The sequence below is a fragment of the Salvelinus sp. IW2-2015 genome, unplaced genomic scaffold, assembly GCF_002910315.2.
Source record: "Salvelinus sp. IW2-2015 unplaced genomic scaffold, ASM291031v2 Un_scaffold4983, whole genome shotgun sequence".
NCBI lineage: Eukaryota > Metazoa > Chordata > Actinopteri > Salmoniformes > Salmonidae > Salvelinus > Salvelinus sp. IW2-2015.
Window position 1 is genome coordinate 1,989 of NW_019946251.1, and position 27,920 is coordinate 29,908.

At 44.2% G+C, this 27,920-nt stretch overlaps 1 protein-coding gene, 4 long non-coding RNA genes and 1 pseudogene across 6 annotated transcripts; 3 read left to right on the forward strand and 3 right to left on the reverse strand.

Moving 5' to 3' along the window:
• Window positions 1-1,259: 1,259 nt before the first annotated feature.
• Window positions 1,260-1,995, forward strand: LOC139026513 (uncharacterized). The gene is made up of 3 exons (XR_011478328.1): window positions 1,260-1,333; window positions 1,724-1,765; window positions 1,911-1,995. It is a non-coding gene; the product is annotated as an uncharacterized lncRNA (long non-coding RNA).
• A 5,051-nt stretch (window positions 1,996-7,046) lies between these two features.
• On the forward strand, window positions 7,047-8,688 carry LOC112077849 (serine protease FAM111A). Its single transcript, XM_024144270.2, has 2 exons — window positions 7,047-7,448; window positions 7,693-8,688. Exons 1-2 carry the CDS (start codon window positions 7,350-7,352, stop codon window positions 8,686-8,688), a joined length of 1,095 nt encoding a protein of 364 aa, XP_024000038.2. The 5' UTR covers window positions 7,047-7,349.
• A 4,153-nt stretch (window positions 8,689-12,841) lies between these two features.
• On the forward strand, window positions 12,842-13,698 carry LOC139026514 (uncharacterized). Its single transcript, XR_011478329.1, has 3 exons — window positions 12,842-12,929; window positions 13,476-13,502; window positions 13,600-13,698. It is a non-coding gene; the product is annotated as an uncharacterized lncRNA (long non-coding RNA).
• A 1,903-nt stretch (window positions 13,699-15,601) lies between these two features.
• On the reverse strand, window positions 15,602-19,495 carry LOC139026515 (uncharacterized). Of its 2 annotated transcripts, XR_011478330.1 has the most exons (4): window positions 19,467-19,495; window positions 19,115-19,171; window positions 15,889-15,958; window positions 15,602-15,633 (listed from the first exon to the last, which is right to left on the reverse strand). It is a non-coding gene; the product is annotated as an uncharacterized lncRNA (long non-coding RNA). The 2 variants fall into 2 exon arrangements; XR_011478331.1 differs by lacking the exons at window positions 19,115-19,171; window positions 19,467-19,495 and adding an exon at window positions 16,321-16,363 and having other exon boundaries at window positions 15,889-15,952.
• Window positions 17,117-18,578, reverse strand: LOC139026516 (uncharacterized). Its single transcript, XR_011478332.1, has 3 exons — window positions 18,510-18,578; window positions 17,980-17,997; window positions 17,117-17,136 (listed from the first exon to the last, which is right to left on the reverse strand). It is a non-coding gene; the product is annotated as an uncharacterized lncRNA (long non-coding RNA).
• An 8-nt stretch (window positions 19,496-19,503) lies between the features above and the next one.
• Window positions 19,504-20,215, reverse strand: LOC112077850 (beta-2-microglobulin-like; annotated as a pseudogene).
• Between the last annotated feature and the right edge of the window lie 7,705 nt (window positions 20,216-27,920).

The following is a 27,920-nucleotide window of genomic DNA, read 5'->3' on the forward strand; positions in this document are numbered from 1 at the left end:
GTCTTCTTCCCTGTTCTTCTGCACAGTCTTTACCTGTTTCTCGGTCCGTTTTTCACAAGTGAGTTATGCCTTTGTCCTTTTTTATGATTTTAAGTAGAAATGTGCAATCAATATGCAGTTTTGAAAAAAGCCTGTTATAATTAAATGAACTGTGCTTGTTGTCACGTTCCTGACCTGGTTTTCACTTGTTTTGTATTTAATTTAGTATGGTCAGGGGTGAGTTGGGGTGGGTGTCCTATGTGTTGTTTTCTAATGTTGGGTTTTGTGCGTTCGGCCTGGTATGATCTGCAATTTCAAAGGAGGGGGTCAGCGGTTGTCAAAATTGTTTGTCCGCTGATTGAGACATCATACTTAGGCAGCCAGGGTCACGTATGTGTTTGTGGGGTTTGTTCTTGTGTCAGTGTTTTGCTACACGGGACTGTCACGGTAGTTATTTTGTATGCGTTTTGTTATATTAAAATCCACTGATGGAAACTAAGCCACTCTGCGATTGGTCGATTCCTTTCCGCTGTTCTCCTCGTCCGAGGAGGAGGAGAAATGCATATCGTTACAGCTTTGATATAGTCCCAAAATGGAAAATTCTATAATCCGATTTTTTATACTGCATAAAAGATTTGCTAAAATAAAGAGCCATTGACACGATCCGATCATTATGTTTTCTTTCTATTTCTAGAAGATTTTAACCCAAACATTACGCAGTTTTGACCATCATCTGTAAAGCCTTTGTGCTATGATTAGCATTTTGAAGATGTTTATTTATATAAACGTGATTAGTGATAGAATTTACAATTTTTCACTCATTTCAAGATCACCCTGGTGCGTACTTGAACTGAACTCTCATTTTAATACGGTGAAAACTTTCTTTATAAACATGTTTCAAAAGAACATTAACATCTAATAGTTATAGTGTAAAAGCTGCTGAGCTGGAGAAGGAAAGGAGAATACCTAGTCACAGGTGAGCTGGGGAAAGGAGAAAGGAAGATACCAGTCAGGTGGGGGGGCAAGGAGAATACTAGTCAAAGTAGCTGGGGGGGGTACCTAGCAGGTGAGCTGGAGAGGAGAAAGGAGATACCTTAGTGAGTGAGCTGGGAAGGAAAGGGATACTAGTCAGCAGGTGAGCTGGAGAAGGGAAAGGGATACTAGTCAACAGGTGAGCTGGAGGAGAAAGGGATATGTCAACAGGTGATCTGGGGAGGGGAAAGGGGAAACCTAGTCAACAGGTGAGCTGGAGAAAGGAAAAGCAGATATAGTCAGCAGGTGAGCTGGAGAAGGAGAGAAGGAGATACCTAGTCAACAGGTGAGCTGGGGAAGGAGAAAGGAGATACTAGTCAACGTGAGCTGGGAAGGGGAAAGGGGATACCTTCAACAGGTGAGCGGGGAAGGGAAAGGGGATACCTAGTTCAGGTGAGCTGGGGAAGGGAAAAGGGAAACGAAGTCAACGGTGAGGCTGGGGAGGGAAAGGGTGATACCTATACAGGTGAGCTGGGAAGGGGAAAGGGGATACTAGTCAAGGTGGAGCTGGGAAGGGGAAAGGGGATACTAGTCAAAGGTGAGCTGGGAAGGGAATAGGGGATACTAAGTCAACAGGTGCTGGGAAGGGGAAAGGGATACCTAGTCAAAGGTGAGCTGGGGAAGGGGAAAGGGGATACCTAGTACAGGTGAGCTGGGAGGGAAGGGGATACTAGTCACAGGTGAGCTGGGGAAGGAAAGGGGATACTATCAGTAGGTGGGCTGGGGAAGGGGAAAGGGGATACCTAGTCAACAGGTGAGCTGGGGAAGGAGAAAGGGATCTAGTCAAGGTGAGCTGGGAAGGGAAAGGGGATACCTAGTCAGCAGTGAGCTGGGAAGGAGAAAGGAGATACCTGTCAGAAGGTGAGCTGGGGAAGGGGAAGGGATACCTAGTCCAACAGGTGAGCTGGGGAAGGGGAAAGGGGATACCTAGTCAACAGGTGAGCTGGGGAAGGGGAAAGGGGATACCTAGTCAACAGGTGAGCTGGGGAAGGGGAAAGGGGATACCTAGTCCCAGAGGTGGCTGGGGAAGGAAAGGGATCTAGCACAGGTGACGCTGGGGAAGGGAAAGGAGATACATAGTCAACAGGTGAGCTGGGAAGGGAAAGGGAGATAACTAGTCAACGGGTGAGCTGGGGAAGGGAAAGGGATACCGTAGTCAACAGGTGAGCTGGGAAGGGGAAAGGGGATACCTAGTCAGAAGGTGAGCTGGGGAAAGGGGAAAGGGATACCTAGTCAACAGGTAGCTGGAAGGGGAAAGGGATACAGTCAGCAGGTGAGCTGGGGAAGGGAGAAAGGGATACCTAGTCAACAGGTGAGCTGGGGAGGGGAAAGGGGATACCTAGTGCAGGTGAGCTGGGGAAGGGGAAAGGAGATACCATAGTCAACAGGTGAGCTGGGGAAGGGAAAGTGAGATACTAGTCAGTAGGTGAGCTGGGGAAGGGAAAGGGGATACCTAGTCACGAGGTGAGCTGGGGAAGAGGAAGGAGATACATCAGTCCAGGTGAGCTGGGGAAGGGGAAAGGGGATACCTAGTCAACAGTGAGCCTGGGGAATGGGAAAGGGGATACCTAGTCAACAGGTTAGCTGGGGAAGGGGAAAGGGGATACTAGTCAACAGGTGAGCTGGGGAAGGGGAAAGGGGATACCTAGTCAAGGTGAGCTGGGGAAGGGAAAGGAGAGTACCTAGTCAACAGGTGAGCTGGGGAAGGGAAAGGGAGATACATAGTCAACAGGTGAGCTGGGAAGGAAAGGGGATACCTAGATCAAGGTGAGCTGGGGAGGGAAAGGATGATTACATAGTTCAACAGTGAGCTGGGGAAGGGAAAGGGGATACCAGTCAAGGTGAGCTGGGAAGGGAAAGGAAGATACAAAAAAAAAAAAACGTCAACAGATGAGCTGGGGAAGGGGAACGGAGATACATAGTCAGCAGGTGGCTGACGGAATGTAGTCACTGAGGGGGAAGGGGAGGAACATGTGAACAGTACTAAAGGAACTATCAAGTGAACGAAAGAAAGAGGATCAGAGTCAGGTGAGGCCTGGGGAAAGGAAAGGGATACCATAGTCAAACAGGTGAGCTGGAGAAGAGGAAAGGTAGATACATAGTCAAGCAGGTGAGCTGGGGAGGAGAAGGGGATACTAGCAACAGGTAGCGTGGGGAAGGGAAGAGGAGATACTAGTCAAGCAGGTGAGCTGGGAAGGGAAAGGGGAGATACTAGTCCACAGGTCGAGCTGGGGAAGGGGAAGGGCACCATAGTCAGCAGGTGAGCTGGCGGGAAGGGGAAAGGAGATTACCTAGTAGTCAGCAGGTGAGCTGGAAAGGATCCGTAGAGCTGGGAAGGGAGGAGATGACAGATTCAACAGGTGGCGTGGCGGAGTGGAAAGGAGATTACCAGTCAGTCAGGTGAGCTGGGAAGGGAAGGAGATACATAGTCACAGGTGAGCTGGGGAGGAGGACAAGGGGATACGTAGTCACACAGGTGAGCTGGGGAAGGGAAAAGGGATACCTAGTCAACAGGTGACTGGGGAGGGAGAGGAAGTACCTGCCGGGTAGGAGAAGGAGAGATACATAGTCAAACAGGTGGACTGGGGAAGGGGAAAGGGATACATAGTCAACAGGTGAGACGAGGGAAGGGAAAGGAGAGTAAGTAACATTAGCGGGACGGGATAATGTCACAGGTGAGGGAATCTGACAGTCGGAGCTGGAAGGGAACAGGGAGATACATATGTCAGACAGGTGGAGCCTGGAGAAGGGAAAGGACCGATTACATAGTCAACAGGTCAAGCTTGGGGAAGGGGAAAGGAGGATACATAGTCAGGTGAGCCTGGGGAAGGGGGAAAGGAATCCTAGTCCAGCCAGGTGAGCTGGGAGGAAGAAAAGGGGATACCTGAGTCGTACAGGTGAGCTGGGGAAAGGGGGAAGAGGAGTACCAGTCAACAGGTGAGCCTGGGGAAAGGGGGAAGAGGAAACTAGTCAGCAGGTGAGGCTGTGGGAAGGAAATGGGATTACTAGTCGAGAGGTGAAAGCTGGGAAGGGAAAGGGATACCTAGGCAACAGTGAGCGGGAGGAGAGAAAAGGGAATACTATGTCAAGTAGTGATGCGGAGAGAAAGGGGAAGACCAGTCGCAGGGGGGCGTGAAGGGAAAGATTACCTAGCTCAGCAGGTGAGTGGGGAGGGGAAAGGAGATACATGTCAACAGGTGAGCTTTGGGGAAGGGGGAAAGGGATAATACACTAGGTGCAGCTGAAGGGAATAGAAAGGTACTGGGGAAGGGGAAAGGGAGATACCTATTCAACAGGTGAGCTGGGAAGAGAGAAAGGGGATACATAGTCAACAGGTGAGCTGGGGAAGGAGAAAGGGGATAACCTAGTCAATAGGTGAGCGGGGAAGGGGAAAGGGATACTAGTCCAACAGGTGAGCTGAGGGAAGGAAGAAAGGGGATCTATTCAAGCAGTAGTGAGGCTGGGGAAGGGAAAGGACGTACCAGTACAGCAGGTGAGCTGGGGAAGGAGAAAGGGATCCTAGTCAGTTAGGTGAGGGGAAGGAGAAAGGGATGACCTAAGTCAAGAAGGTGAGCTGTGGGAAGGGGAAAGGGGATACCGTAGTCACAGTGAGCTGGGGAAGGGAGAAAAGGAGATACCTAGTCAAGAGTGGAGCTGGGGAAGAGGGGAAAGGGAGATACCTAGTCACACAGGTGAGCTGAGGGAAGGAAAGGAGGATACCTAGTCAACTAGTGACGCTGGGGATAGGAAAGGGATCCTAGTCAAGTTGATGCTGGGGCAGGGGGAAAAGGATAAGAACCATAGTCAACAGGTGTAAGCTGGGGAAGGGGGAAAGGAGATACCTAGTCAACAGGTGAGCTGGGAAGGGAAAGGCAGAACCTACATGAGTCAACAGTGAAGCAGGTGACATGAGTGGAAAGGAAAGGGATATACGATCATACAGGTGAGCTGGGAAGTGGAAAGGGATGACCTAGTAACAGTAGGTTGAGCTGGGGAAGGAGAAGAGGAGATAACTTATAGTCAGTACGGTGAGCGGGAAGGGGAAGGATACTAAGTCAGCAAGTGAGCTGGGGAAGGAGAAAGGGTACTGTCAACGGTGAGCATGGGGATAGGGAAAGGAGATACCTAGTCAACAGGTGAGCTGGGGAAGGGAAAGGAATACCAGTCAACAGGTGAGCTGGGGAAGGGAAGAGGAGTAACCATAGTAACAGGTAGCTTGGGGAGGGGGAAAGGATACGTAGTCAACAGTGTTGAGCTGGGAGAAGAGTGAAAGGAGATACCTATGTCCAAGAGGTGAGCTGGGGAAGGGGAAAGTGGGATACCTAGTCAGAGCAGTTGAGCTGGGGGAAGGGAAAGGAGATACATTCTAGTCCAACAGGTGAGCTGGGAAGGGGAAAGAGAACGATCACCACGTAGTGGAAAACGAACAAGCACGTTAGCTTGGGAAGGGAAAGAGATCATAGTCAATCAGGTGAGCTGGGGAAGGGAAAGGGGATACCTAGTCACAGGTGAGCTGGGAAGGGAAAGGAGATACTAGTACAGTGAGCGGGGGAAAGGGAAAGGAGATACATAGTCAAGGTGAGCTGGGAAGGGGAAAGGGAATACCTAGTCAAACAGGTGAGCTGGGGAAGGGGAAAGGGGATACCTAGTCAACAGGTGAGCTGGGAGGGGAAAGAATCCTAGTCAACAGGTGAGCTGGGGAAGGGAAAGGAGATACATAGTCAACAGGTGAGCTGGGGAAGGGGAAAGGGGATACATAGTCAACAGGTGAGCTGGAGAAGAGGAAAGGAGATACATAGTCAACAGGTGAGCTGGGGAAGGGGAAAAGGGATACCTAGTCAAAGTAGGTGAGCTGCGGGAAGGAAAGGAGATACATGAGTCAACAGGTGAGCTGGGGAAGGGGAAAGGGGATACCTAGTCAACAGGTGAGCTGGGAAAGGGAAAGGGATACTAGTCAACAGGTGAGCTGGAAGGGGAAGGAGATACCTAGTCAACAGGTGAGCTGGGGAGGGAAAAGGATGTACATAGTCAACAGGTGAGCTGGGGAAGGGGAAAGGGCAGAATACTAGCAACAGGGTGAGCTGGGGAAGGGGAAAGGAGATACCTAGTCAACAGGTGAGCGGGGAAAGGGAAAGGAGATACATAGTCAAACAGGTGAGCTGGGGAAGGGGAAAGGATACATAGTCAACAGGTGAGCTGGGGAAGAAAGGGAGATACATAGCAACAGGTGAGTCTGGGGAAGGGAAAGGAGATACCATAGTCAAGCCAGGTGAGCTGGGGAAGGGAAAGGGGATACCTAGTCAACAAGGTGAGCTGGGGAAGGGAAAGGGGATACCATGTCAGCAGGTGAGCTGGGGAAGGAAGGGGATACCTAGTCAACAGGTGAGCTGGGGAAGGGAAAGGAGATACATAGTCAGCGAAAGTGAGCATGGGAAGGGGAAAGGAGGATACATAGTCAGAGGTGAAGCTGGGGAAGGAGAAAGGGAATACCTAGTCAACGAGGTGAGCGTGGGAAAGGGGAAAGGAGATACATAGTCAACAGGTGAGCTGGGGAAGGGAAAGGAGATACATAGTCACAGGTGAGCTGGGGAAAGGGGAAAGGAGGAGATACATAGTCAAGCAGCTGAGCTGGGGAAGGAGAAAGGGGAATACGTAGTCAACAGCGTGAGCTGGGGAAGGAGGAAAGGGGATACCTAGTCAAAGAGGTGAGCTGGGGAAAGGGGAAAGGGATACCTAGTCAAAAGCAGGTGAGCTGGAGAAGGGGAAAGGAGATACAGTCAACAGGTGAGCTGGGGAAGGGGAAAGGGGGATACCTAGTCAACAGGTGAGCTGGGAAGGGAAAAGGAGCATTACCTAGTCACAGGTGAAGCTGGGGAAGAGGGAAAGGGGATACCTAGTCAACAGGTGAGCTGGGAAGGGAAAGGTAGATACTATCAATCAGGTGAGCTGGGGAAGGGGAAAGGGGATAACCGTAGTCCCAACGGTGAGCTGGAGAAGAAGGAAAGGAAATACATAGTACAAACAAAGGTGGAAGGGGAAAGGGGATACCTAGTCAGCAGGTGAGCTGGGGAAGGGGAAAGGAGATACCTAGTCAGCAGGTGAGCTGGGGAAGGGGAAAGGGGATACCTAGTCAGCAGGTGAGCTGGGGAAGGGGAAAGGGGATACCTAGTCAGCTGCTCGTTGCTCGTCACTTCACTGAGTCTACCTTTAACCTCTTGAGATGGGAAAACATGTTTTTTTATGAAGTTGAACGTGCTCTTTATGACAATGTTACAATTAGGTGACACAAATAGTTGTTGTTTTTTAAACCAAATTACCCAAAATGCACTATTGATGGAATGACCCTCTTATCAACCACAAGGGACTTAATAATGTTGAATCATTTCACAGGTCATTTCACAGGTCCAATGGCAGCCATGGTGAAGTCTGAGAGCGATGTAAGTGAAGTTATTTTAGTTTTAATTTAAGGATGACTTTAATGGGTCACATAATAAAAGAATCATCAGCATCAAGGACAGAGGGGTCTTATCGTGTGTGTGTATATATTTATACAATACTGTTTCTCAATATGATGAAAATATACTGCAGAGTATCTCAGAATACTTTATCCTCACCATTTCAGTAACATCAGTAACATGAGAATATTGACACCAAAAATCAATATTCTATTTTCTTTTACAGATTTATCCAGAAACGAAACACTGTCACTCATTCTCCTTCAGTTTCCAAACTCATAAAATAACCAAAGAGGAAATCACCTGCACCAAACCTGGAACAATATTGAGAGCACTTGAAACTAATGACACATTCAAGGGGTTAAACCAAATGGACAAGAAGACACTGAAAGGGAAAGACATTGTCATCAAGAGTTGTAAGGGGTACATAGTGAAGCACTTTCCATGTTGGCTGATCGAAGAGGATGACCTTCTCACTATTGAGATGGTCACACATGCCACAGATGAAACTGCAGGGGACACGGATGAGGAAACAGACAATTATGTCACTTTCTCTGTTGAGACAAGAGCAGGGAAAAACAGCAAATCAAAAACAATACTTAGAAACATACAACTTGAGTCCTACGGACCTCTATGTGTCTATGCAAAACAGAAGGAGGAAGTGAAGCAGGCTCTACGAAATGATGGACGCTTCTCTGACATTGTGTTTGAACAGAAATGTCAGCTCTCTGAGCGAATCAAAGGAAGCAAGGTTTCAATGGGGCAAATAGCAAAAAAACTTAACGGTCGAGACTTTGAAATCTGTCTGACAAAATTTAAGAAAACGGCAACTAAGATGGAAACATCTGACTCCAGAATAAAAACAAAAAACGTAAACTCTGAAGGAGACGCCACACAAACATCTCTGTTCGACCCAAGCCCTGACTCTGAAGGAGACGGCACACAGACGTCTCCATCGACGCTAACAACTAAAACATCAGATGTAGGGGAGTCCTCTTCGAGAAGAAAGCAGAAACGGAAATGCAATCCCATTCCAGACCATGGTGAAATAGTGAAGATCCTTCGCAACCAGTTTGATGATCTGGTGAAGCAGATGGAAAGTAGGAGGGAGGACAGACAAAAGAAGACATTTCCTGAAGAGTTGGAACTCATGAAGCAGGAATTCGGGAAAATCAGACAAAAGTTCTCAGAGGCTCAGAGTTCACAGAGTGGAAGAAATTGATAGTTGAACTTGGTCCTCTGTTTGTCAGAGTGATTGTATGACGGTTTCAGGGGTTCACCGGAGGACAGAGCTTCGTCGCTGTTGTAGACAACCATTCTGCCAACGACAATGCACATGTGTTTTTGTGAAGATGTAGAGACGGAACATGGCAGCGTATGTTAACGTCGATGTTATCTGTAGAAGTTAACCTATGAAAATGCCAAATGGAGTTCCGGATGTGAGACGGTATTCAAGAGCGGCAAAAACCCCTGCTGGACATCGGACTTTCAATATTGAAGATAAGGGGCAAACATTATAGTAGACTATTGCCACTACTGGAGATGGACCTTCAGAATAGAGACAGCAACATGAAGATAAGGTGTCCTCCTGGTCTCCTCCGTGAAGGGCAGTTCCAGCATGCGGTGGGGCCTTGCTCATTGGACACCAGTGTGGACTGGTGAACAAATGGAATCCACCTCCATCATTGGCAGTGAGATAGAGAGAGGAGGCTGAGCGAATAATATATACAAGCGGAAATATGGACATGCATCTTAACAATAATGATGCGCATGTTGAAAACAGAAAAAGCGGCTACGGGGAAGTTGATGCAGGGAACGAAGGAGCACTGTGTGACAGCTGATAAACACCGTCCTTTCTTCCGATGGGATCAGTTGTCCTGGCATCTGCGGCAACAGTCTGTCGATGACCTTGGGGGTCGAGGGTGTTGTGGTATGGCATACTGAGGGTTGCGTTTGGTATGAGGGATAAACTCACTCAGAGCACACGGAGCATTGTGATAGGACATACGCCGTCGCCTCTGGCTCACCCAGTGTACAGAAAGCTTTTGTCATCCGTTGTTGAAGGAGGACGAACAAATCAGCGCAGTTTTGACAAGAGTTCGAGGAAGAGGCGAAAGGGATAAACTGCTTCCTGATTGAGGCTGCTGTTTCAAGGACGAGTGGTAATGAGCCTATGGATATGTCGTCAGTGAGATTTTGGTGCAAATGACAGCTAAGTGACAATGCCACCGCGGGCAGTGTGTTGGTCCTGGAACAACACAACAATGCACCCAGTGGTTTGTCCTGGGCAACAAAGACAGATATGCCACGCCATGGTTGTCCTGGACGACACAAACAAATATGCCACCAGTGGTTGTCCTGGGAACAACAACAACAGATGCCACCCAGTGGTCATGTCGCTGGACGACGAACTAATGCCACAGGCGCCATAGATGTCGAACGAACATGCCACCCAGTGGGTATCGTCCTGGGAACAACACAACCAATGCCAACCGGCAGTGGTGTCCTGGGACACACACAGACAAATGCGCACCCAGGTGGTTGTCCTGGGAACAACCGAAACATGATGCCAACCCCAGTGTGGGTTGCCTGGGGAAAAAACGAATTGCACGTGACTGAAAACAACCTATGCCTATTTAGAATTCAGAGGGAGGCTGCAAATACTGTAATGTCAGTGTCATTATCATGTTTTCAATGCATTCCACTAGTGCCTTTCAGGGTATGGATATATTATTGTGCCAGGTGCAAAGGTAAGTTTTTTAGTTCTTCTTATTAATAATGTATTGTCTTTATCTCATCATCCTTTATTTTCTGTAATTATCTCAATCACACTGGGTTCCTTAGATGTACTGCTGCATTTCTGTGAAAGTAATGGCTTTCCGTTGAAAAACAGTACTTGGCCACACAGATGGGACTTCTCCTGCAAAAATAGACAATTTAATAATTAAAGACATCTACCCTAAGATCAGATTGCAACGTATCTAAATATTGTTTTAGTTGTGTTTCTATGACATTTTGATTATACTTGTCATTTGCTTTAACTTGGGTCTCAAAATTATCATTGTGAAGTAGAGTCCATGTTGCAATAGAGTCATAGAGTCATGTGCAATAGAGTCGTGTTTGAATTGAGTCGTGTTTGAATAGAGTCGTGGTTGAATAGGCAGGTCGAATAGAGTCATGTTGAATAGAGTCGTGTTGAATAGGAGTCCATAGAGGTCATGTGAATAGAGTCCGTGTTTTGAGATAGAGTCAATAGAGGCGTGTTGAATAGGAGTCAGATAGCAGTCATGTTGAATAGAGTCGTGTTGAATAGAGCAATAGAGTCAGGTTACGTGTTGAATAGATCGTCGTTGTGTCTAGATTTGAGCAATAGAGTCCCCAAATAGGAGTCGTGTCTGAATAGAGTCAATAGAGTCATTGTTGAATAGAGTCAATAGGCAGTATGTTGATGATAGAGTCTGTAATAGAGTCATTATAGGAGTCTTTGAATAGAGTTCTGAATAAATAGAGTCGTGTTGAGATAGAGTCAATGAAGTCGTGTTGATGGTGAATAGAGTTCGTGTTAAGAATCAAGAGTCGTGTTGAATATAGTCGTGATGAAATAAGTACGTGGCTCACTACTTTTCTTACTCTTGCTGAGACGGTGACTTCCCAGTGACTTCAGGTCCTTATGTAGCTCAGTTGGTAGAGTGCGTTATGATTCCTGGGACCACCCATACTTCAAAACCATATTTTTATGCAGCGGTAACTGTAAGGTCTCTTTTGGATAAAAGCTTCTGCTAAATGTGTATATTAATTACTTCCATCGATCCAGTAGATTTTGCTTTCTTGGTTTGACATGTGTAGAAGGTTAATAATGAGTAACAATGTGGTAACTGGTGATTACATTGGATACTGTATGGTATCATTTAGACATTGTTACAACTCATGAAAACACTCATGCATAAAACTAGTGACAGACTATCAATAAATGTGTCTTGACAAGTTACAGCTTGCTTGATTTGCTTCTGTATTGCAAGTGGACCAAACAATGATTGTGTCTGATCGACATGACTGTGACCAAGACAATTGATGTGTCTGATAACATGAGCTGTGACCACACAAAGTGTGTCTGGATCATTATAACCGAAACCCGACCATCGGAACTTAAGAGAGAAATAACATGAAATCCATCTTAGGACAGAGTAATATCGTCATCCTGTATTTAGTCGTAATTGTCCGGCTGTAGAGCTTTGAGTTATAATATAGAAATATCTCTTTATGGGTGATTTTAGCCCTCAACATAAGCAGCAGAAGGAGTGCAAACCCGCTCTTCAACACTTTTAGATTGGATGGTCTGCACTAAACAGTAAAAGGCTGAGACAGTGGTACACCCTGGTACTTTTACATAATCAAAGTTCAGTAAAGTGAAAGTTAGCAAGGAGAATACATATGACATGTACTGAATACAAAATACATGTAGCTTTTTTAGACAAGAATAGAACTAGGAAATAAAACTGGTAGTTCAACCGATCTAATCAAGTCAGACTTTATTTAGTTGGTGAAGTTGATTTTAAAACCTGAAGAGAAGAGCAACTATAGATAATCTACGCTATTTAAAAACAAGATTAAAAGTTCGTAACATTTGCGCATCAAATCACATTATGGATGATCAATGTACCTATTCCTGATCGATAGCTCGGTAAGAGAAAGAGCCCACAAACCCTATACAGTAGGGACCTGGGCTAACACCATTAGGCCCAAGGTGGCCTACTGTATAAGGTTAAACATTACATACCCAGGTCCGTACTGTATAGGTTTAACAACATATACAGTAGCCAGTGTCCTACTGTTATTAGGGTAACACATTACATAGCCCAGGTAACCTACTGTATAGGTTGACGACGATTATAAGCCTGGGCTGCAATTAGAGCTGTTTCTCTTGGTGCAGATTATAACCAGACCCTTCACAGATATGAGCTTCATTTATTACCAACAGATTCAGAATACAACACAATGATCAAGCACTGGTCTTCAAAATAAGAATACATTTAGGTTCAATATGATAAGTCAACAATGTGCAGAGTCATTTACAGATAATGCACCTGCAGTGTTTTTGACAGGACAGTGTTGTGAAGAGAGTTTTGACAGGACAGTGTTGTGAAGATTAATTTTGACAAGGGACCAGTGTTGTTGTAAGATGAGTTTTGACAGGTTAGTGTTGTGAAGATGAGTTTTGAGCAGGACAGTGTTGTGGAGATGAGTTTTGACAGGATAGTGTTGTGGAGATGAGTTTTGACAGGACAGTGTTGTGAAGATGAGTTTTGACAGGACAGTGTTCGTGAAGATGAGTTGACAGGGACAGTGTTGTGGAATGAGTTTTTGACAGGACAGTGTTTTGTGGGAGATGAGTTTTGACAGGACAGTGTTGTGGAGATGAGTTTTGACAGGACAGTGTTGTGGAGATGAGTTTTGACAGGGACAGTGTTGTGAGGATGAGGTTTGACAGGATAGTGTTGTGAAGATGAGTTTTTGAACAGGACAGTGTTGTGAAGGATGAGTTTTGACAGGACAGTGTTTGTGCGAGATGAGTTGTGACAGGACAGTGTTGTTGAGATGAGTTTGACAGGGACAGTGTTGTGGAGATGAGTTTTGAAACAGGACCAGTGTTGTGGAGATGAGCTTTTGAACAGGATAGTGTTGTGGAGATGAGTTTTGACAGGACAGTTGTTGGTGAAGATGAGTTGACAGGACAGTGTTGTTGAAGATGAGTTTTGACAAGCGACGTGTTGTGAAGCATGAAGTTTTGACAGGAACAGTGTTGTGGAGATGATTTTGGACAGTGACAGTGTTGTGAAGATGAGTTTGACAGAGATAGTGTTGTGGAGAGATGAGTTTGACCAGTGACAGTGTTGTGGAGATGAGTTTTGACAGGACCAGTTGTTGTGAAGATGAGTTTTGACAGACAGTGTTGTGGAGATGAGTTTTTGACAGGGATTAGTGTTGTGGAGATGATTTTTGACAGGACAGTGTTGTGGAGATGAGTTTTGACAGACAGTTGTGGGAGATGAGTTTATGACACGGGAACAGTGTTGTGGAGATGAGTTTTGACAGTGGACAGGTGTTTGTGGGAGATGAGTTTTGAGCAGGACAGTGTTGTGGGAAGATGAGTTTTGACAGGACAGTGTTGTGGAGATAGGTTTTGAGTTTTGTTGAAGATGATTCCCAGAAATATCCACAGCATCCGGAGTGGAGATTCTCGTTGAGGCTGGTGTGCTCTGTGGTTGTCAACAACAAACATCAACAAGAGGTCATTCATCTCATCCCATTCATTTCCACAATGGTTCATTGCTTACTTCATTAAAAGCGTATAGTATTACACTGTATGCAGTTACTAGGGGCGGAGCGAGTATACCATATAATTGATCTATACACCGATGCATTGATGCAGGACCAGTTTGGGTTTTACTTCACCTTTCTATAAAAGGTATTTCAATGTATAGGTGTGTTAATACACGCTACGCCGCTGTGTGTATAACATCCGTTTTTATATTTACTCTGCTACTCGAAGTTCATCTCTCTCCTCTCTATGCTGCGTTCCACACAGATCCAGCCCGCGCCCCTGTCACTCGGGGAGCGATGTTTCGCCTCGACCAGAGGAGAACCAACGCACTTCACCTCTCGTCTTGTGTTCAAAGACTATGATGAAACAACTATGCTGCGGTTCTATAACAGTTTCATTCTCTTGTCTATGTGCAAACAAACACCGTGTGGCCAACAGTTAACAGTGTTTGGCTAACAGTAGCCTAGGGCTAACAGCAACAGTGTTGGCTAACAGTAGCCCTAGGCTGAACAGGCAAACAGTGCTTTGGGCTAAAACAGTACCTAGGCTGAACAAGCAACAGCTGTTTTGGGCTAACAGGATAGCCTAGGCTAACAGAACAGTGTTTGGGCTAGACAGTACGCCTAGGCTATACCAGCAACAGAATGTTTAGGGCTAACATTAGGCCTAGAAGCGTAACAGCAACAGTCGTATTGGCTAACAGTAGGCCTGAGGCTTAACAGCAAACAGTGTTTGGGCTAAACATTTAAGCCTAGTTAACAGCAAACAGTGTTTGGGCTATGACAGTAGCCCATGGCTGAACAGCAAAACAGTGTGGATGGGCTAACAGTTAGCCTAGCATAACAGCAACAGGTGTTTGGCTACAGTAGCCTAGGACTAACCAGCAACAGTGTTTTGGCTAACATAGCCTAGACTAACGAGCAACAGTGTTTGGCTAACAGTAAGCCTAGGCTAAGCAAGTAACAGTGAAAGAAGTCAATTAGAACTGATGTTCTGATTAGACCCTTCCGTGGTGCGTGTTAGGGGCTCACGCATGTATTTGAGAGTGGGGAAGACAGCATACCATTGTCGAGGGCTGACCAGAAGGACTAAATGCTATGAATAGTAAAACGCGTCTGTTCATGTAAAATGGAACCGGATAGCCAATGAGAAACATTTAGCTTGAGAGAAATAAGACAATTAACTTTGTCCTCAGAGCTGTAGGGCTTACATTTAAAGTGCACAACTGTTAAAGTCAATGTTGCTGTTCAACCAGATTAACAATAGATTCATTATAATACTATTGTTAATAATCGCCCAAGCCTACCATATCTCCCAGCCCTACCAATTATGAGGTACCAGCCCTATTCAGGTTCTCTACGCAGTATACAACTAACCACCAGTTGTTAGTGACCAACAACTAAAGGAACTGCCATTCTAAATAGACTGTTTCTCTACAAATGAAATGATCAGAACGAGTACACAGCCTGCGCACAGCGATGAGCACCGAGCGCTTACATATCTGATTCTGTAGAGAAACAGAAAAGGTTCGTTTTTCTGTCACTCAATGGGTATATTATATTATGATTAAACTCTCTTACACACACACAACACACACACACCAGATTCTGAACAAGAACTTAGCAACTTATGAGGTGGGACTCTGCACCTGTACTTTAACTACTAACTATACCAGTAACTCATCCCAGGTGTACTCCCTAACTACACTAGTACTCCACCCCATGTACTCCTGTAACTACTAACTATAGTCCAGTAACTCACCCCAGGTGTACTCCTCTAACTACTAACTGCCTACTAACTATATAGTAACTCACCCAGGTGTACTCCTCTAACTACTAACATTACCTAGTAACCACCCAGGTGTATCCTCTCTCTAACTATACAGTAACTCACCCCAGTGTTACCCTCTATTACCTACCATTATACCCAGTGTATCTAAAGTAACCCGTCACCCCAGGTGTACTTCCTCTAAACGTATGAGCAGTAACTCACCCCAGGTGACTCCTCTAACGGACACTAAGTAACTCCCCAAGAGTGCTTACCTCCTCTAACTATTACCCAGTAACTCACCCCAGGTGCTACTCCTCTAATACTACATACTAGTAAACTACTCCCAGTGTACTCCTCTAACTATTAACTATACTAGTAACTCACCCCAGGTGTACTCCTACTAACATATACAGTACTCAACCCCAGGGTTGTACTCGCTCTAGACTAACCAGAACTCACGCCAGTGTACTCCTCTAACTATAACCAGTAACTCACCCCCAGGTGTACACTACTACTAACTATACCAGTAATCACCCGCAGGTGTGACTCCTCTAACTGATACTAGTAAGCTCACCCCAGTGGACTCCTCTAAAAACTACACTAGTAACTCACCCCCAGTTGTACTCCTCTAACGTGATACCAGTAAAACTCACCCAGGTGTACTATCTAACTTACTAACGTATACTATGATGAGAACTCACCCAGGCATTGTACTTCTGCTATACTACATAAGGTATTACCAGGTAACTCCCCCAGGTGTACTCCTCATAACTACTAACTATACCAGTAACTCACCCCCAGTGTAGCTCGTCTAACGACTAACTACACGTAGTAAAACTCACCCCAGTGTTACTCCCTCTAAAACATATACCAGTAACTTCACGCCCAGTTGTACTCTCTAACTAATAAACAACTAGTAAACTCACCCAGGTGTACTCTCTCTGAACTACTAAAAACTATACCAGTAACTCACCCCAGGTGTACGTCCTCTAATACACTATACCAGTAACTCACCCCAGGTGCAACTCCTCGAACTACTAAACTTATACCAGTAACTCACCCCAGGTGTACCTACTGACTAACTATACCAAGTACTCACCCCAGGTGTACTTCCCTCTAATAGACTAGCAAGTATACCAGTAACTCACCCAGAGTTTGTACTCTCTAACTAGACTCAACTATACCAGTAAACTCACCCCAGTGTTGTACTCTCTCTAACCTATTACTATCTAGTAACTCACCCCAGGTGTGACTCGCTCTAACTACTAACGTATACCAGGTAAACTCAGCCCCAGGGTGTACTCCTGCTACTTACTAAGCTATTACCAATAACTCGACCCCAGGTGTTAACTCCTCTAACTGACTAACTATACCAGTAAAACTCACCCCAGTTACCCTTCTAACCTATACTATAACTCACAGTTACTTCTAACTTTACCAGTAACTACACTCCCGAGGTGTATCTGCAAGGTCAGGCTCACCTCATGCTACTTACTAACTATACCAAGTAACTCACCCCAGGTGTACTCCCTAACTTATACTCATACCAGTAACTCACCCCAGGTGTACTCCTCTTAACTACTACACTAGGTAAACTCACCCCAGGTGACTCCTCTAACTATACCAGTAACTCCACCCCAGGTGTTTACTCCTCTAACTTGACTAACTATACAGTAACTTCACCCGCAGGTTACTCCTCTAACATACCATAACTCAACCCAGGGTACTCCCATTAACGGGGGGGGTGATACCAGTAACTCAACCCCAGGTGTACTCTCTAACTACTAACTCTAGTAACTCACCCAGGGTGTTATCCTGCGTAACATCCATACCAGTAAAAACTCAGCCCCAGGGTATCTCCTCGTAACTACTACTGTACCAGGAACTCACCCCAGGCTGTTAACTCCTCTAACATATACTCATAACTCACCCCAGGTTGAACTCCTCTAAAGCTAGCGGTAGACGTATACCGTAACTCACCCAGGTCTCAGATACAGTACTCACCGCGTCTCTACTATAACATATACCAGTAACTCAACCCCAGGTGGAACTCCTCTAACTATGCAGTAAACACAGGTATAATTCCCTATTAGTAACTATACGTAAGTCACCCCAGTGGTACTCCTTCTAAACTACTAACTATACCAGTAACTCACCCAGGTGTACTGTCCTCTAACGGTATACAGTGAACTCACCCCAGGTGGTAAGCTTGCCTCTAACATACTAACTTAATAACCAGTAGACTGCACCCAGGTGCTATCCTCTAAACTTATACCAGTAACTCACCCCAGGTGTACTCCTTCTAACTACTACTATACTAGTAACTCATCCCAGGGTACTCCTTCTAGACATCTACCAGTAACTCACCCCAGTTGTACTCCTCTAACGATTACCAGTAGACTCACCCCAGGTGTACTCCACTACTAACTATACTAGTAACTCACCCCAGGTGTGACTGCCGTTAACTGATGCTAACTCAAGGTAACTCACCCCAGGCTGTAACTCAACAACTAACTATACCAGTTAAACTCACCCAGGTGTACCCTCTAACGTGAACTACACGAGTATAGCCTACACGCCCAGTGTGGTACTCCTCTAACTACTAACTTATGACCAGTAAAACTCACCCAGGTGACTTCTTCTAAAACGTGATTACCAGTAGACTTCACCCCAGGGTACCCTCTAACTATGACCAGTAACTTCATTCCCCAGTATACTGCCTCTAATACACTAGTACTCACCCCAAGGGTGATTAGCTCCTCGAACGTATACCACGTAAACTTCAACCCCAGGTGTACTCCTCTAACTACTACGCACAGTAACTCACCCCAGGTATGTACTCCTCTTAACGGGATATACCAACGTAACCTCACCCCAGTGTACTCCTCTACTATACAGTAACTCAGCCCCAGGTGATTACTCCTCTAATAACTAAGACTATACCAGATAACCTCACCCCAGGTGTACTCCTCTAACTATACCAGAAATTCACCCCAGGTGTACTCCTCTAACTATACCAGTACTCACCCAAGATGTACTCCTCTAACCTATAGCCAGTAACTCACCCCAGGTGTACTCTCAACTATACCAAGTACTTCACCCCAGGTGGACCTATCTAACTACCTAACTATACCAGTAACTCAACCCCAGGTGTATCACTCTAACTAATACCTAGGTAACTCACCCCAGGTGTACTCCTCTAAACTACTAACTATACCAGTAACTCACCAGGTGTAACTCCTCTAACTATACCAGTAACTCACCCCAGGTGTACTCTCTCTAACTATACCCAGTAACTCGACCATCCCAGTTTACTCTCACACTATTACAGGTAAACTCCTCCAGGTGTACTCCCGTACTAACTATACAGTAAACTCACCCCAGGTGTACTCACTCTAACTACTAACATACCAGTTACCTCACCCCAGGTGTATCCTCTAACATGACATATACTGCAGTAACTCACCCCAGAGTGCTACTCCTTAACTACTAACTATACCAGTAACCACCCCAGTTGTACTACCTCTAAACTATACCAGTAACTCACCCCGGTTACTCCTCTAACTATACTAGTAACTCACCCCAGGTGTACTCCTCTAACTATTACTAGTAACTCAGCCCCAGGTGTACTCTCTAACTGATACCAGTACTCATCCCCAGTGGGGATACTCCCTAACTATACTAGAATAACATCACCCCAGGCCGCCCCCCTGTTACTCCTCGAACTTACTAACGGTATAACCAGTAATCTGCACCACCAGGTGTACTCCTCCCTAAACATATTATTACCAGATTAAGCTACACCCCAGGTGTTACTCCTCTAAACTATACCAGTACTCACCCAGAGTTGTACTCCTCTAAACTATACCAGTAACTCACCCCAGTGTACTCCTCTAACTCTCTATTACCAGTAACTCACCCCAGGTGTAGGTCTTCACGATTCCTCAGGTGACGAGACTCTGCAGAGTGAACTCCTCTCCGCTGGCTGGTTGAATCCACAACACTCTTGGTGAGGTGGAACTGCCATCCCTGTTCGAAGGCCAGGTCTGTCTGCTTGGCGTCGGGGATCTCCACACCGTTCTTCAGGAGCTGGATGCTGAGTCAGGGTGGAAGGCGCTCACGTGACAGATCAGGGTGTTGTCCTTCCCATGTTCCCCTGGGTTACGGCTGTACACCTGCACTTTGGGGGAAGCTACAGGGGGAGGAGGGAATGGTACAGTCAGGCAGGCGCCCGCACACACATATGCAGTATCACAAAAGTTGATTATCTTATTCTCACTATAAAAATAAAATAGTAATCTCTCTGCTCAATATACATTTGCTTAAAAGTGTAACCCATATAAAGTACACATTTGCTGTCGACCTAAGACATAAGTTAAGGAAATATATAATTGTTTTCAGGAACGTCGTGGGTGAGGCCTTTCAAATTTAGTTCGTACACAACACAATCACATCAATATAGGCTCATCGTTATTACAAAGTAATTCTTATACATTACTTACATTCTTTTGCGTTTATGGTCACCAACACGACGCAGAAAGCAACCAAGGACAAAACCGTTTTCATGATTTCTTTTTTCCAAGTCTTTCCAACGCTGAAAAATATATCAAACTGGACCAAATCGACCGTCGCAAACGAAGAAATGAAACTGAAAGTAAAATATATATTTTACTCAATGTAGTAAAGCCACACCCTCTTTCGATTTATGCACCAATTGAAAATCCTACTTTACAGTTGCTATGCAGTCTTCTCCTCTTGATGCTTCTTTAGGCAGCCTGATGCAGTCAGTTACAAAGTTGCAGTCTTCATTTTATTAGTTACAATGTTGCACATATAATAAATTGAGATAAAGTATGTTGAAAAAGCAAGGTCATGTACAGTATAGTCACAGTAAAGTATGGTGAAAGGCTAGGTAGGCCACGAACAGTATAGTCATAATAATAGTATGGTGAACAAAAATATAAAAGCAATATGTAGTGTTGGTCCCATGTTTCATGAGCTGAAATAAAAGATCCCAGAAATTATCCATATGCACAANGTTTCATGAGCTGAAATAAAAGATCCCAGAAATTATCCATATGCACAAAAAGCTTACTGCTCTCAATTGTTGTTCACACATTTGTTTACATCCCTATTGGTGAGCATTTCTCCTTTGCCAAGATAATCTATCCACCTGACARGTGTGGCATATTAAGAAGCTGATAAAACAGCATGATAATTGCACAGGTGCACCTTGTGCTGGGGTATTAAAATGTCACAAAAATATTATTATTTGTTATTTATTGTTATTTATCCTCTTGCTCTTTTGCACCCCAGTATCTCTACTTGCACATCATCATCTGCACGTCTATCACTCCAGTGTTAATGCTAAATTGTAATTATTAGAGATGATGTCACAGTAGGTGGCAGCATTGAAACCCTGAGAGATGCACTGCTCTGAGAGATGATGTCACAGTAGGTGGCAGCATAGAAACCCTGAGAGATGCACTGTTCTGAGAGATGATGTAACAGTAGGTGGCAGCATAGAAACCCTGAGAGATGATGTCACAGTAGGTGGCACCATAGAAACCCTGAGAGATGATGTCACAGTAGGTGGCACCATAGAAACCCTGAGAGATGATGTCACAGTAGGTGGCAGCATAGAAACCCTGAGAGATGATGTCACAGCTGGACCCTGTTAGGGCTTTTTTTCTATGGAGGGTGGGAGAGAGGAGGGACGGTGAGTCGGGTGACAGGAAGCCTCACCACTGCTCTCTCCCTCCCCTCAGACTGACCATCAGATCCAGGCCATCAGTCCAGTAAAAAAGAAAAAAGCTAATTATTATCCTCACTCAGCTGTGCCTCACAAGTAATACAACAAAATAATCTATTACCAGTGTGATCATATACTGTAGCTAACATGTTGAAATATCATTTCTAAATGGTCTGAGAACAACATTAGCAGGGCAATTCAAGCTTAGCCAATATGCAGTGATAATGTACTGGGCCTATAGCCTACTGCACAAACCTCATTGCTACAGAACTGGTTTTAATTGGTTAATGTTGCATAGGCTTATGTTTTTTAAGTCATGTTTATAAAAGAAATCTCAGCGGTAGATCATCGGCTTGCGTTTTGACTCAAGAAAGTGATCTGAGCTCAGAAAAAGGTTGGTGACCACTGCTGTAGATTACTGCTCTGCATTCATTGCCTTCCTGCCTTGGCAATGTGAGTAGCTTATTACAAGTATTTCACTGATTTACTCATTGATAATAATAATATAGAAATATAACTTCTCAAAAAATGACCATTGACAATGACTGAGATCTTTAGAGAAATTTCATCAAGAGATATCAATCATGTCAACATATAAACAAGCATTTTTTTGTTCACAAGGATTTTTGACTCCTTTAAAAAAATCTTTAGTCAAATAGAGGCCAATTAATGTCCTGTCGTGGAAACTCCTCCCCAAAAGGCAGAAGAGCATCAGCAGTGGCTGTCTCCTGGAAGCCCTGTGTTCCACATAACAACCAAAAGGACTAGGTAAGTCATGTCAACAGTTTACAATATATATATATATTTTTAACTCAACAGAACAGTGTTCTGTGCACGGCCCTCTCATTAGGCAGGATGAGGTGAGACCAGGGCCAGTCCTCTCATTAGGCAAGATGAGGTGAGACCAGGGCCAGTCCTCTCATTAGGCAGGATGAGGTGAGACCAGGGCCAGTCCTCTCATTAGGCAGGATGAGGTGAAACCAGAGGCCAGTCCTCTCAATTAGGCAGGATGAGGTGAAACCAGGCCAGTCCTCTCATTAGGCAGGATGAGGTGAAACCAGGGCCAGTCCTCTCATTAGGCAGGATGAGGTGAACCAGGGCCAGTCCTCTCATTAGGCAGGATAGGTGCAACAGGGCCAGTCCTCTCATTAGGCAGGATGAGGTGAAACCAGGGCCAGTCCTCTCATTAGGCAGGATGAGGTGAAACCAGGGCCAGTCCTCTCATTAGGTAGGATGAGGTGAAACCAGGGCCAGTCCTCTCATTAGGCAGGATGAGGTGAAACCAGGGCCAGTCCTCTCATTAGGCAGGATGAGGTGAGACCAGGGCCAGTCCTCTCATTAGGCAGGATGAGGTGAGACCAGGGCCAGTCCTCTCAGTAGGCAGGATGAGGTGAAACCAGGGCCAGTCCTCATTTTTTTTTTAGCTAAACTGACCACGACGCACCTCCAACAACAATGACAATTTCTCTCAACCAGTGGCATATGAGCTTTTTAGGTGAGCGCTGATGCCGCCCTGTGATAAGAAGTGCCCACTTAGTCAAAAGGCAGGGACTGATATGTATCTAGTCCATTCCCAGCATTACATTTACATTTAAGTCATTTAGCAGACGCTCTTATCCAGAGCGACTTACAAATTGGAAAGTTCATACATATTCATCCTGGTCCCCCCGTGGGGAATGAACCCACAACCCTGGCGTTGCAAGCGCCATGCGCTACCAACTGAGCCACACGAGACCAGCATGCCTCTCCAGGGTACTGCTGCAGTGCTACGACGCTCCACATCCCGTCAGATATCTGGTAGAAAGAGGATGTGTCCCGTTTCTGTAGCGGAGATAAAAATGTATGACTATGTAATGAGACGGACACTTTTTTACATCATGCAGGTTTCTCTGATCAAATAGCCTGACCTAAAAATATCACTCAATCAAATCAAATCAAATAAAAACGCTGACATGTTAACAAACAACATATTCTAAAAAACAGGACTGGTCAAAGTTAAATGGACAACCAGGCTACTCACAACGGCTGTCCAGTAGTTTAAAATGTAATGGTCAGTGGTTTCAAGTTTGTATCCAAATTGATTAGTCAACAGGAACCGGGACCAATACATGCAACAGGCTGTTTTACAAACGGTGGGCCCACCACATGAGCATTCATAAGATAACATTGCAGGACATGGTAGACTACACCCCAGTAAGAACACACCGACATCTTTCTTTTGGTCTTGTCCAGAACGGCCATCTTTTTTAATCAGTGTTTTACAAACGGTATGGACATACATAGACGGGCGTTCCTAAAATAAGAATTCAGTCAACACTGTAGACCAGGGATAGGCAACACCAGACCTCTGGGGACTGACCCTGGTTCTGTAGCACTCAAAGATTGAAAAACAGACGCTGATTTTTTTTAAAGAAAACCATCTTAAAAATACAGTTCTCTAATTATCAACAATATTCCTTAAAAAAACAAATATATATTTTTTTTTATTAGACTGTTGATAACTGGTAATTTACAGAAACATTGAAGGATAGACATAAGATTTGATTTCATGGTGTTGATGAAAAAAAAAAAAAAGACTCCAAAGCAAAGAATTGACATTTCTATGTACAAGTCACGCAAATACAACAATGGATGTTCTGCAAATTATTTGGGCTTTTAAATATATTTTTAATCAAATATCAGATTTGACACAGTTGACAATTTGTGCTTGTAACTAAAACCCCATTAACATAGGTGTTTAAAATTGTGTTTAAAAAAATTGTGCTCACACTTAAATGGTACCAACTTCAAGGATATTAAAGGACTACAAGGAGTCCCCACACATCTAAAAAATATAATGAAAATACTTGATCAATCCTTAATTATTGTTTTTAAAGGAGAGAATGTGATAATGTGATTCTCAGCCAGAAGTACCGGCAGCTTTTCTAGAAGAGGTCACCCACACATTGAATTCTCAGCCAGCAGTACTGGCAGCTTTTCTAGAAGAGGTCACCCACACATTGAATTCTCATTGAAATTTCTCAAACCAGCAGTACCTTGGCAGCCTTTTTTCCTCCCTAGAAAAGGGTTAAACCTACACATTGGAAAAAAAATTTCCCCTCAAATAAGCCAAGCAAGTCAAATGGCAAAGCTTTTTTCTAGAGAGGGTTCCCACCTTAACCAATTGAAAATTCTCAGCCAGCCCAGGTACTGGCAAAGCTTTTTTCTTAAGAAAGGAAGGTTCAACCAACAAGGTGGGGGGGGAATTTCCTCCAGCCCAGCACAAAGTTAACTGGCCAAAGCCCTTTGTTTTCTAAAGACAGAGGTTCACCCCACACAACTTCTTAAATCATTTAAGTGGTTTTTTGAGTAAAATTTTGATTCTTTCTAAAACCTCCGAACCCCTTGAAAAAACTGGGCCACACCTTGGGCCCACAAAAGGTAATCAAAAATGAAAAAAATTGAAAAGCCCAGTTTGAGAAAGGGGAAAATTTAACAGTCATCTCACAAGCCCTTCCTAGTGGTTAAACGGCTTGGACACAGATGGCCCCCCCTGTTTTTAAAGAAAAATGGGGGTAAAAGGTTATGAGTTTTTTAGTTCACTAAATTTAAAGAATAGTTTTTTCAAACCAAATAAATAAAACATACCGGTTCAAGTTTTGGAGTCAAACTTTCCGAAATTTCCCTTGGTTTTTCCCCCCATGAAAAAAGTACCATTAATTGGGTTGAAAAAAATGAATAAGGAAAAATATAGTCCAAGACGTTTGACAAGGTTTATAAATAATGAATTTTTTAATTGAAAATAAATTTGGTGTCCCCTTCAAAACTTTTGGCGTTTTTTGCGCCAAGCAAATTAACACAACCCTTTTTTGCCAGAACTTTTTGGCCCCAATTATAGTTTTGTCAATTTGTTGAGGTATCCCCTTGAAAAGATTTCAACCCATGCTTTCCCCCGAAGACCCTCCAAAAACTAAGAGACACTAATGTACTTGTTCCATCTTTTTTGGCTCAAGTTGTTGGCCATCGTGCCCCTCCCACCTTCCTCTTTCTATTCTGGTCAGAGGCCAGTTTTGCGCTGTTCTGTGGAAGGGAAGTCAGTAACACCAGTGGTTGTTTACAAGATCTTCCCAGTTTTTCTTTGGCAATTTTCCCGCATGGAATAGCCCCTTCAATTTCCTTCCCAGAACAGAAAATAGAAACTTGAAAAAAACGAGTTTCAGAAAGAAAAGTTATTTTGGTTTTCTTGGCCCATTTTGAGCCCTGTAATCGAACCCCACAAATGCCCGGATTGCTCAGATTACTCCAACTTAGTCCTTAAAGCCCCTGTTTTTTATTGGCCTTTTCCTTAACTCAGAAAACGTTTTTTTTTTTCCAGCTGAGCTAAAACATAAAAGGCAAAAAAGGTTTTTTTCCCTAATGGAATCCCAAAATTAGCCTTTTTTTTTAAAAAATGCCCCTTTTTTAAAAATTGATAAAACCCTTGGATTAGCTAACAACCAAACGTGCCCATTGGAAAACAAAGGAAAGTGGATGGATGCCTGAATAAATGGGATCTTCTTTGTACGCCCTAATGGGAGGATATTTCAAAAATTTTTTTAAATCAGCCATTTTCCAGCTTTTTACAAAATTAAACAAAAACAAATGTCCTTTACACTTGGTTTTCCCTGGATCAATTGAAATGTTTAATTTTAAAGGGAACAAAAAAATGGGCTTTTTTCCCTTTCCAAAACATAAAGGGCACCATTTCCCCTAAGTGACCCCAAAACCTTTTTTATTAATAATACACCGCGCCAATGGAACCAGTAAATCAACTTTTTGGGATAAAACATCTGCAAAATGGGGCATAATATTATTATTATTATTTAAAAATAAAAATATAATTTAAATCTGAAAAATACCTACCAATTAAGTCCCTGCTCCAGAAATCTTACAAATTATTTGCCCTCTGGAGGAAAACCAAGAACATAGAAAAAAAGCAATTGGTTAATTTGCTTTTACATTCAAGACTCCCCCCACTCAAACTTAAAAATCCTACCCCAACCGGTTTTTAAATGGCGCCTTCCAGAACTTCCCCACTTAACTACAAATCCCTACCCACCGGTTTTATGGAGTAAAAATGGGATTTTAAAAGTTTATTTTTAACCCGCAATATCGAACAATAAAGAAGGCAGTGGGGTCCAAAGCTGCTCATCACCTAAAATAGCCTTCCCAATATAGTAGAAAAATGTCAAACTGCTCAATCAACTAAATAGCTCCCCATATTCGTAAAATTTGGGCCTTGTTCCTGCAAGGGTTAACTAACCTCAACCCCCGGGTTTTTTTTGAATCTTGAGGTTTTCCCCCCCTTCCATGGCGGGGCTCTACAGGTGCACTTTCCCTCCTACACTAACTAACTGCCCCTAAACTAAACTAACAATAGTTTAAAACTCCAACCCCAGGTTTGTACTCCTTCCTAACTACTACCTTTTATACTCAGTAAAACTCACCACAGGTGGGTACTCCCTCTTAAACTAAACTAACTTAATATAGTAAAAAACTCACCCCAGGTGGTACTTTCCCTCCCTTAACTCACTAGTCTCACCCCCCAGGGTGGGTACTCCTCTCAACTATAAACTATAACTAGTAAACTTCACCCCAGGTTGGGTAAATTCTCCCTAACTAACACTTAAGGTAATTCCCAGGTTTGTTTATCCAATTAACTTAACTAATCCTAATTATAACTGCAAGTAACCCTACTCCACCCCAGGGTTTTGTAACTCCTCTAACCTACCTAAACTATACTAAGTAATTCCCAACCCCAGGGTGGGTACTCCTCCCCTTACCTTACTCAACTATACCAGTAAACGTCCCACCCCAGGTTGTATCCTCTAACTAACAACTATAACCAGTAATCACCCCCCAGTTGGTTAACCTCCCCCTCTTAACTTACTAACTTATACCAGTAACCTCAAACCCCAGGGTTGTTAACTTCCCCTCTAACTACTAATATAACTCAGTAACCCCTCAACCCCCAGGGGGGTGTAAAAACTCCCTCTAACTACCTCACTACACTTAGTTTAACTCACCCCTGGGTTGTACCTCCTCTGACACTTAATACTAGTCAAACTACCCCAGGGCGCCAAGGTGGGTACTCCTCTAACTACCTAAACTATACCAGTAACTTACTTCACCCCATCAGGGTGGTCAAAAACTTCCTTCCCTTCAACTCCAACAGTAACTCCACCCCCGGTGTTAACTTTGTTTGTTCCCTCATTTCTTTGTCCCTCTTTAAAAGCTTTTCATACTTAACCTTTTTTTTCCTTTACTCGCTTTATTCCCTTTTACTGGTCACTCTGTTCTTCCCTCTCTCTCTCGTCTTCCCTCTCTACCATCTTTTGTCCCCTTTCTCCTTCCCTAGACTACCTTTCAAACGTTAAATTTAAACCAGTTTATACTCACCAAGGTTTGTAAACGTAACTCCTCTCCTAAACTACTAACCTAATAACTAAGTAACTCCACCCCAGGGTTGTACCTCCGTTAACTCTAACTTGTTTGAACTTTCCTACCAGTTAAAACTCCCCGCCCAGGTTGGGGTAACTCCCCTCTACTAACTCAACTACAAAAACTAGTAAAAACTCCCCAGGTTGGGTAA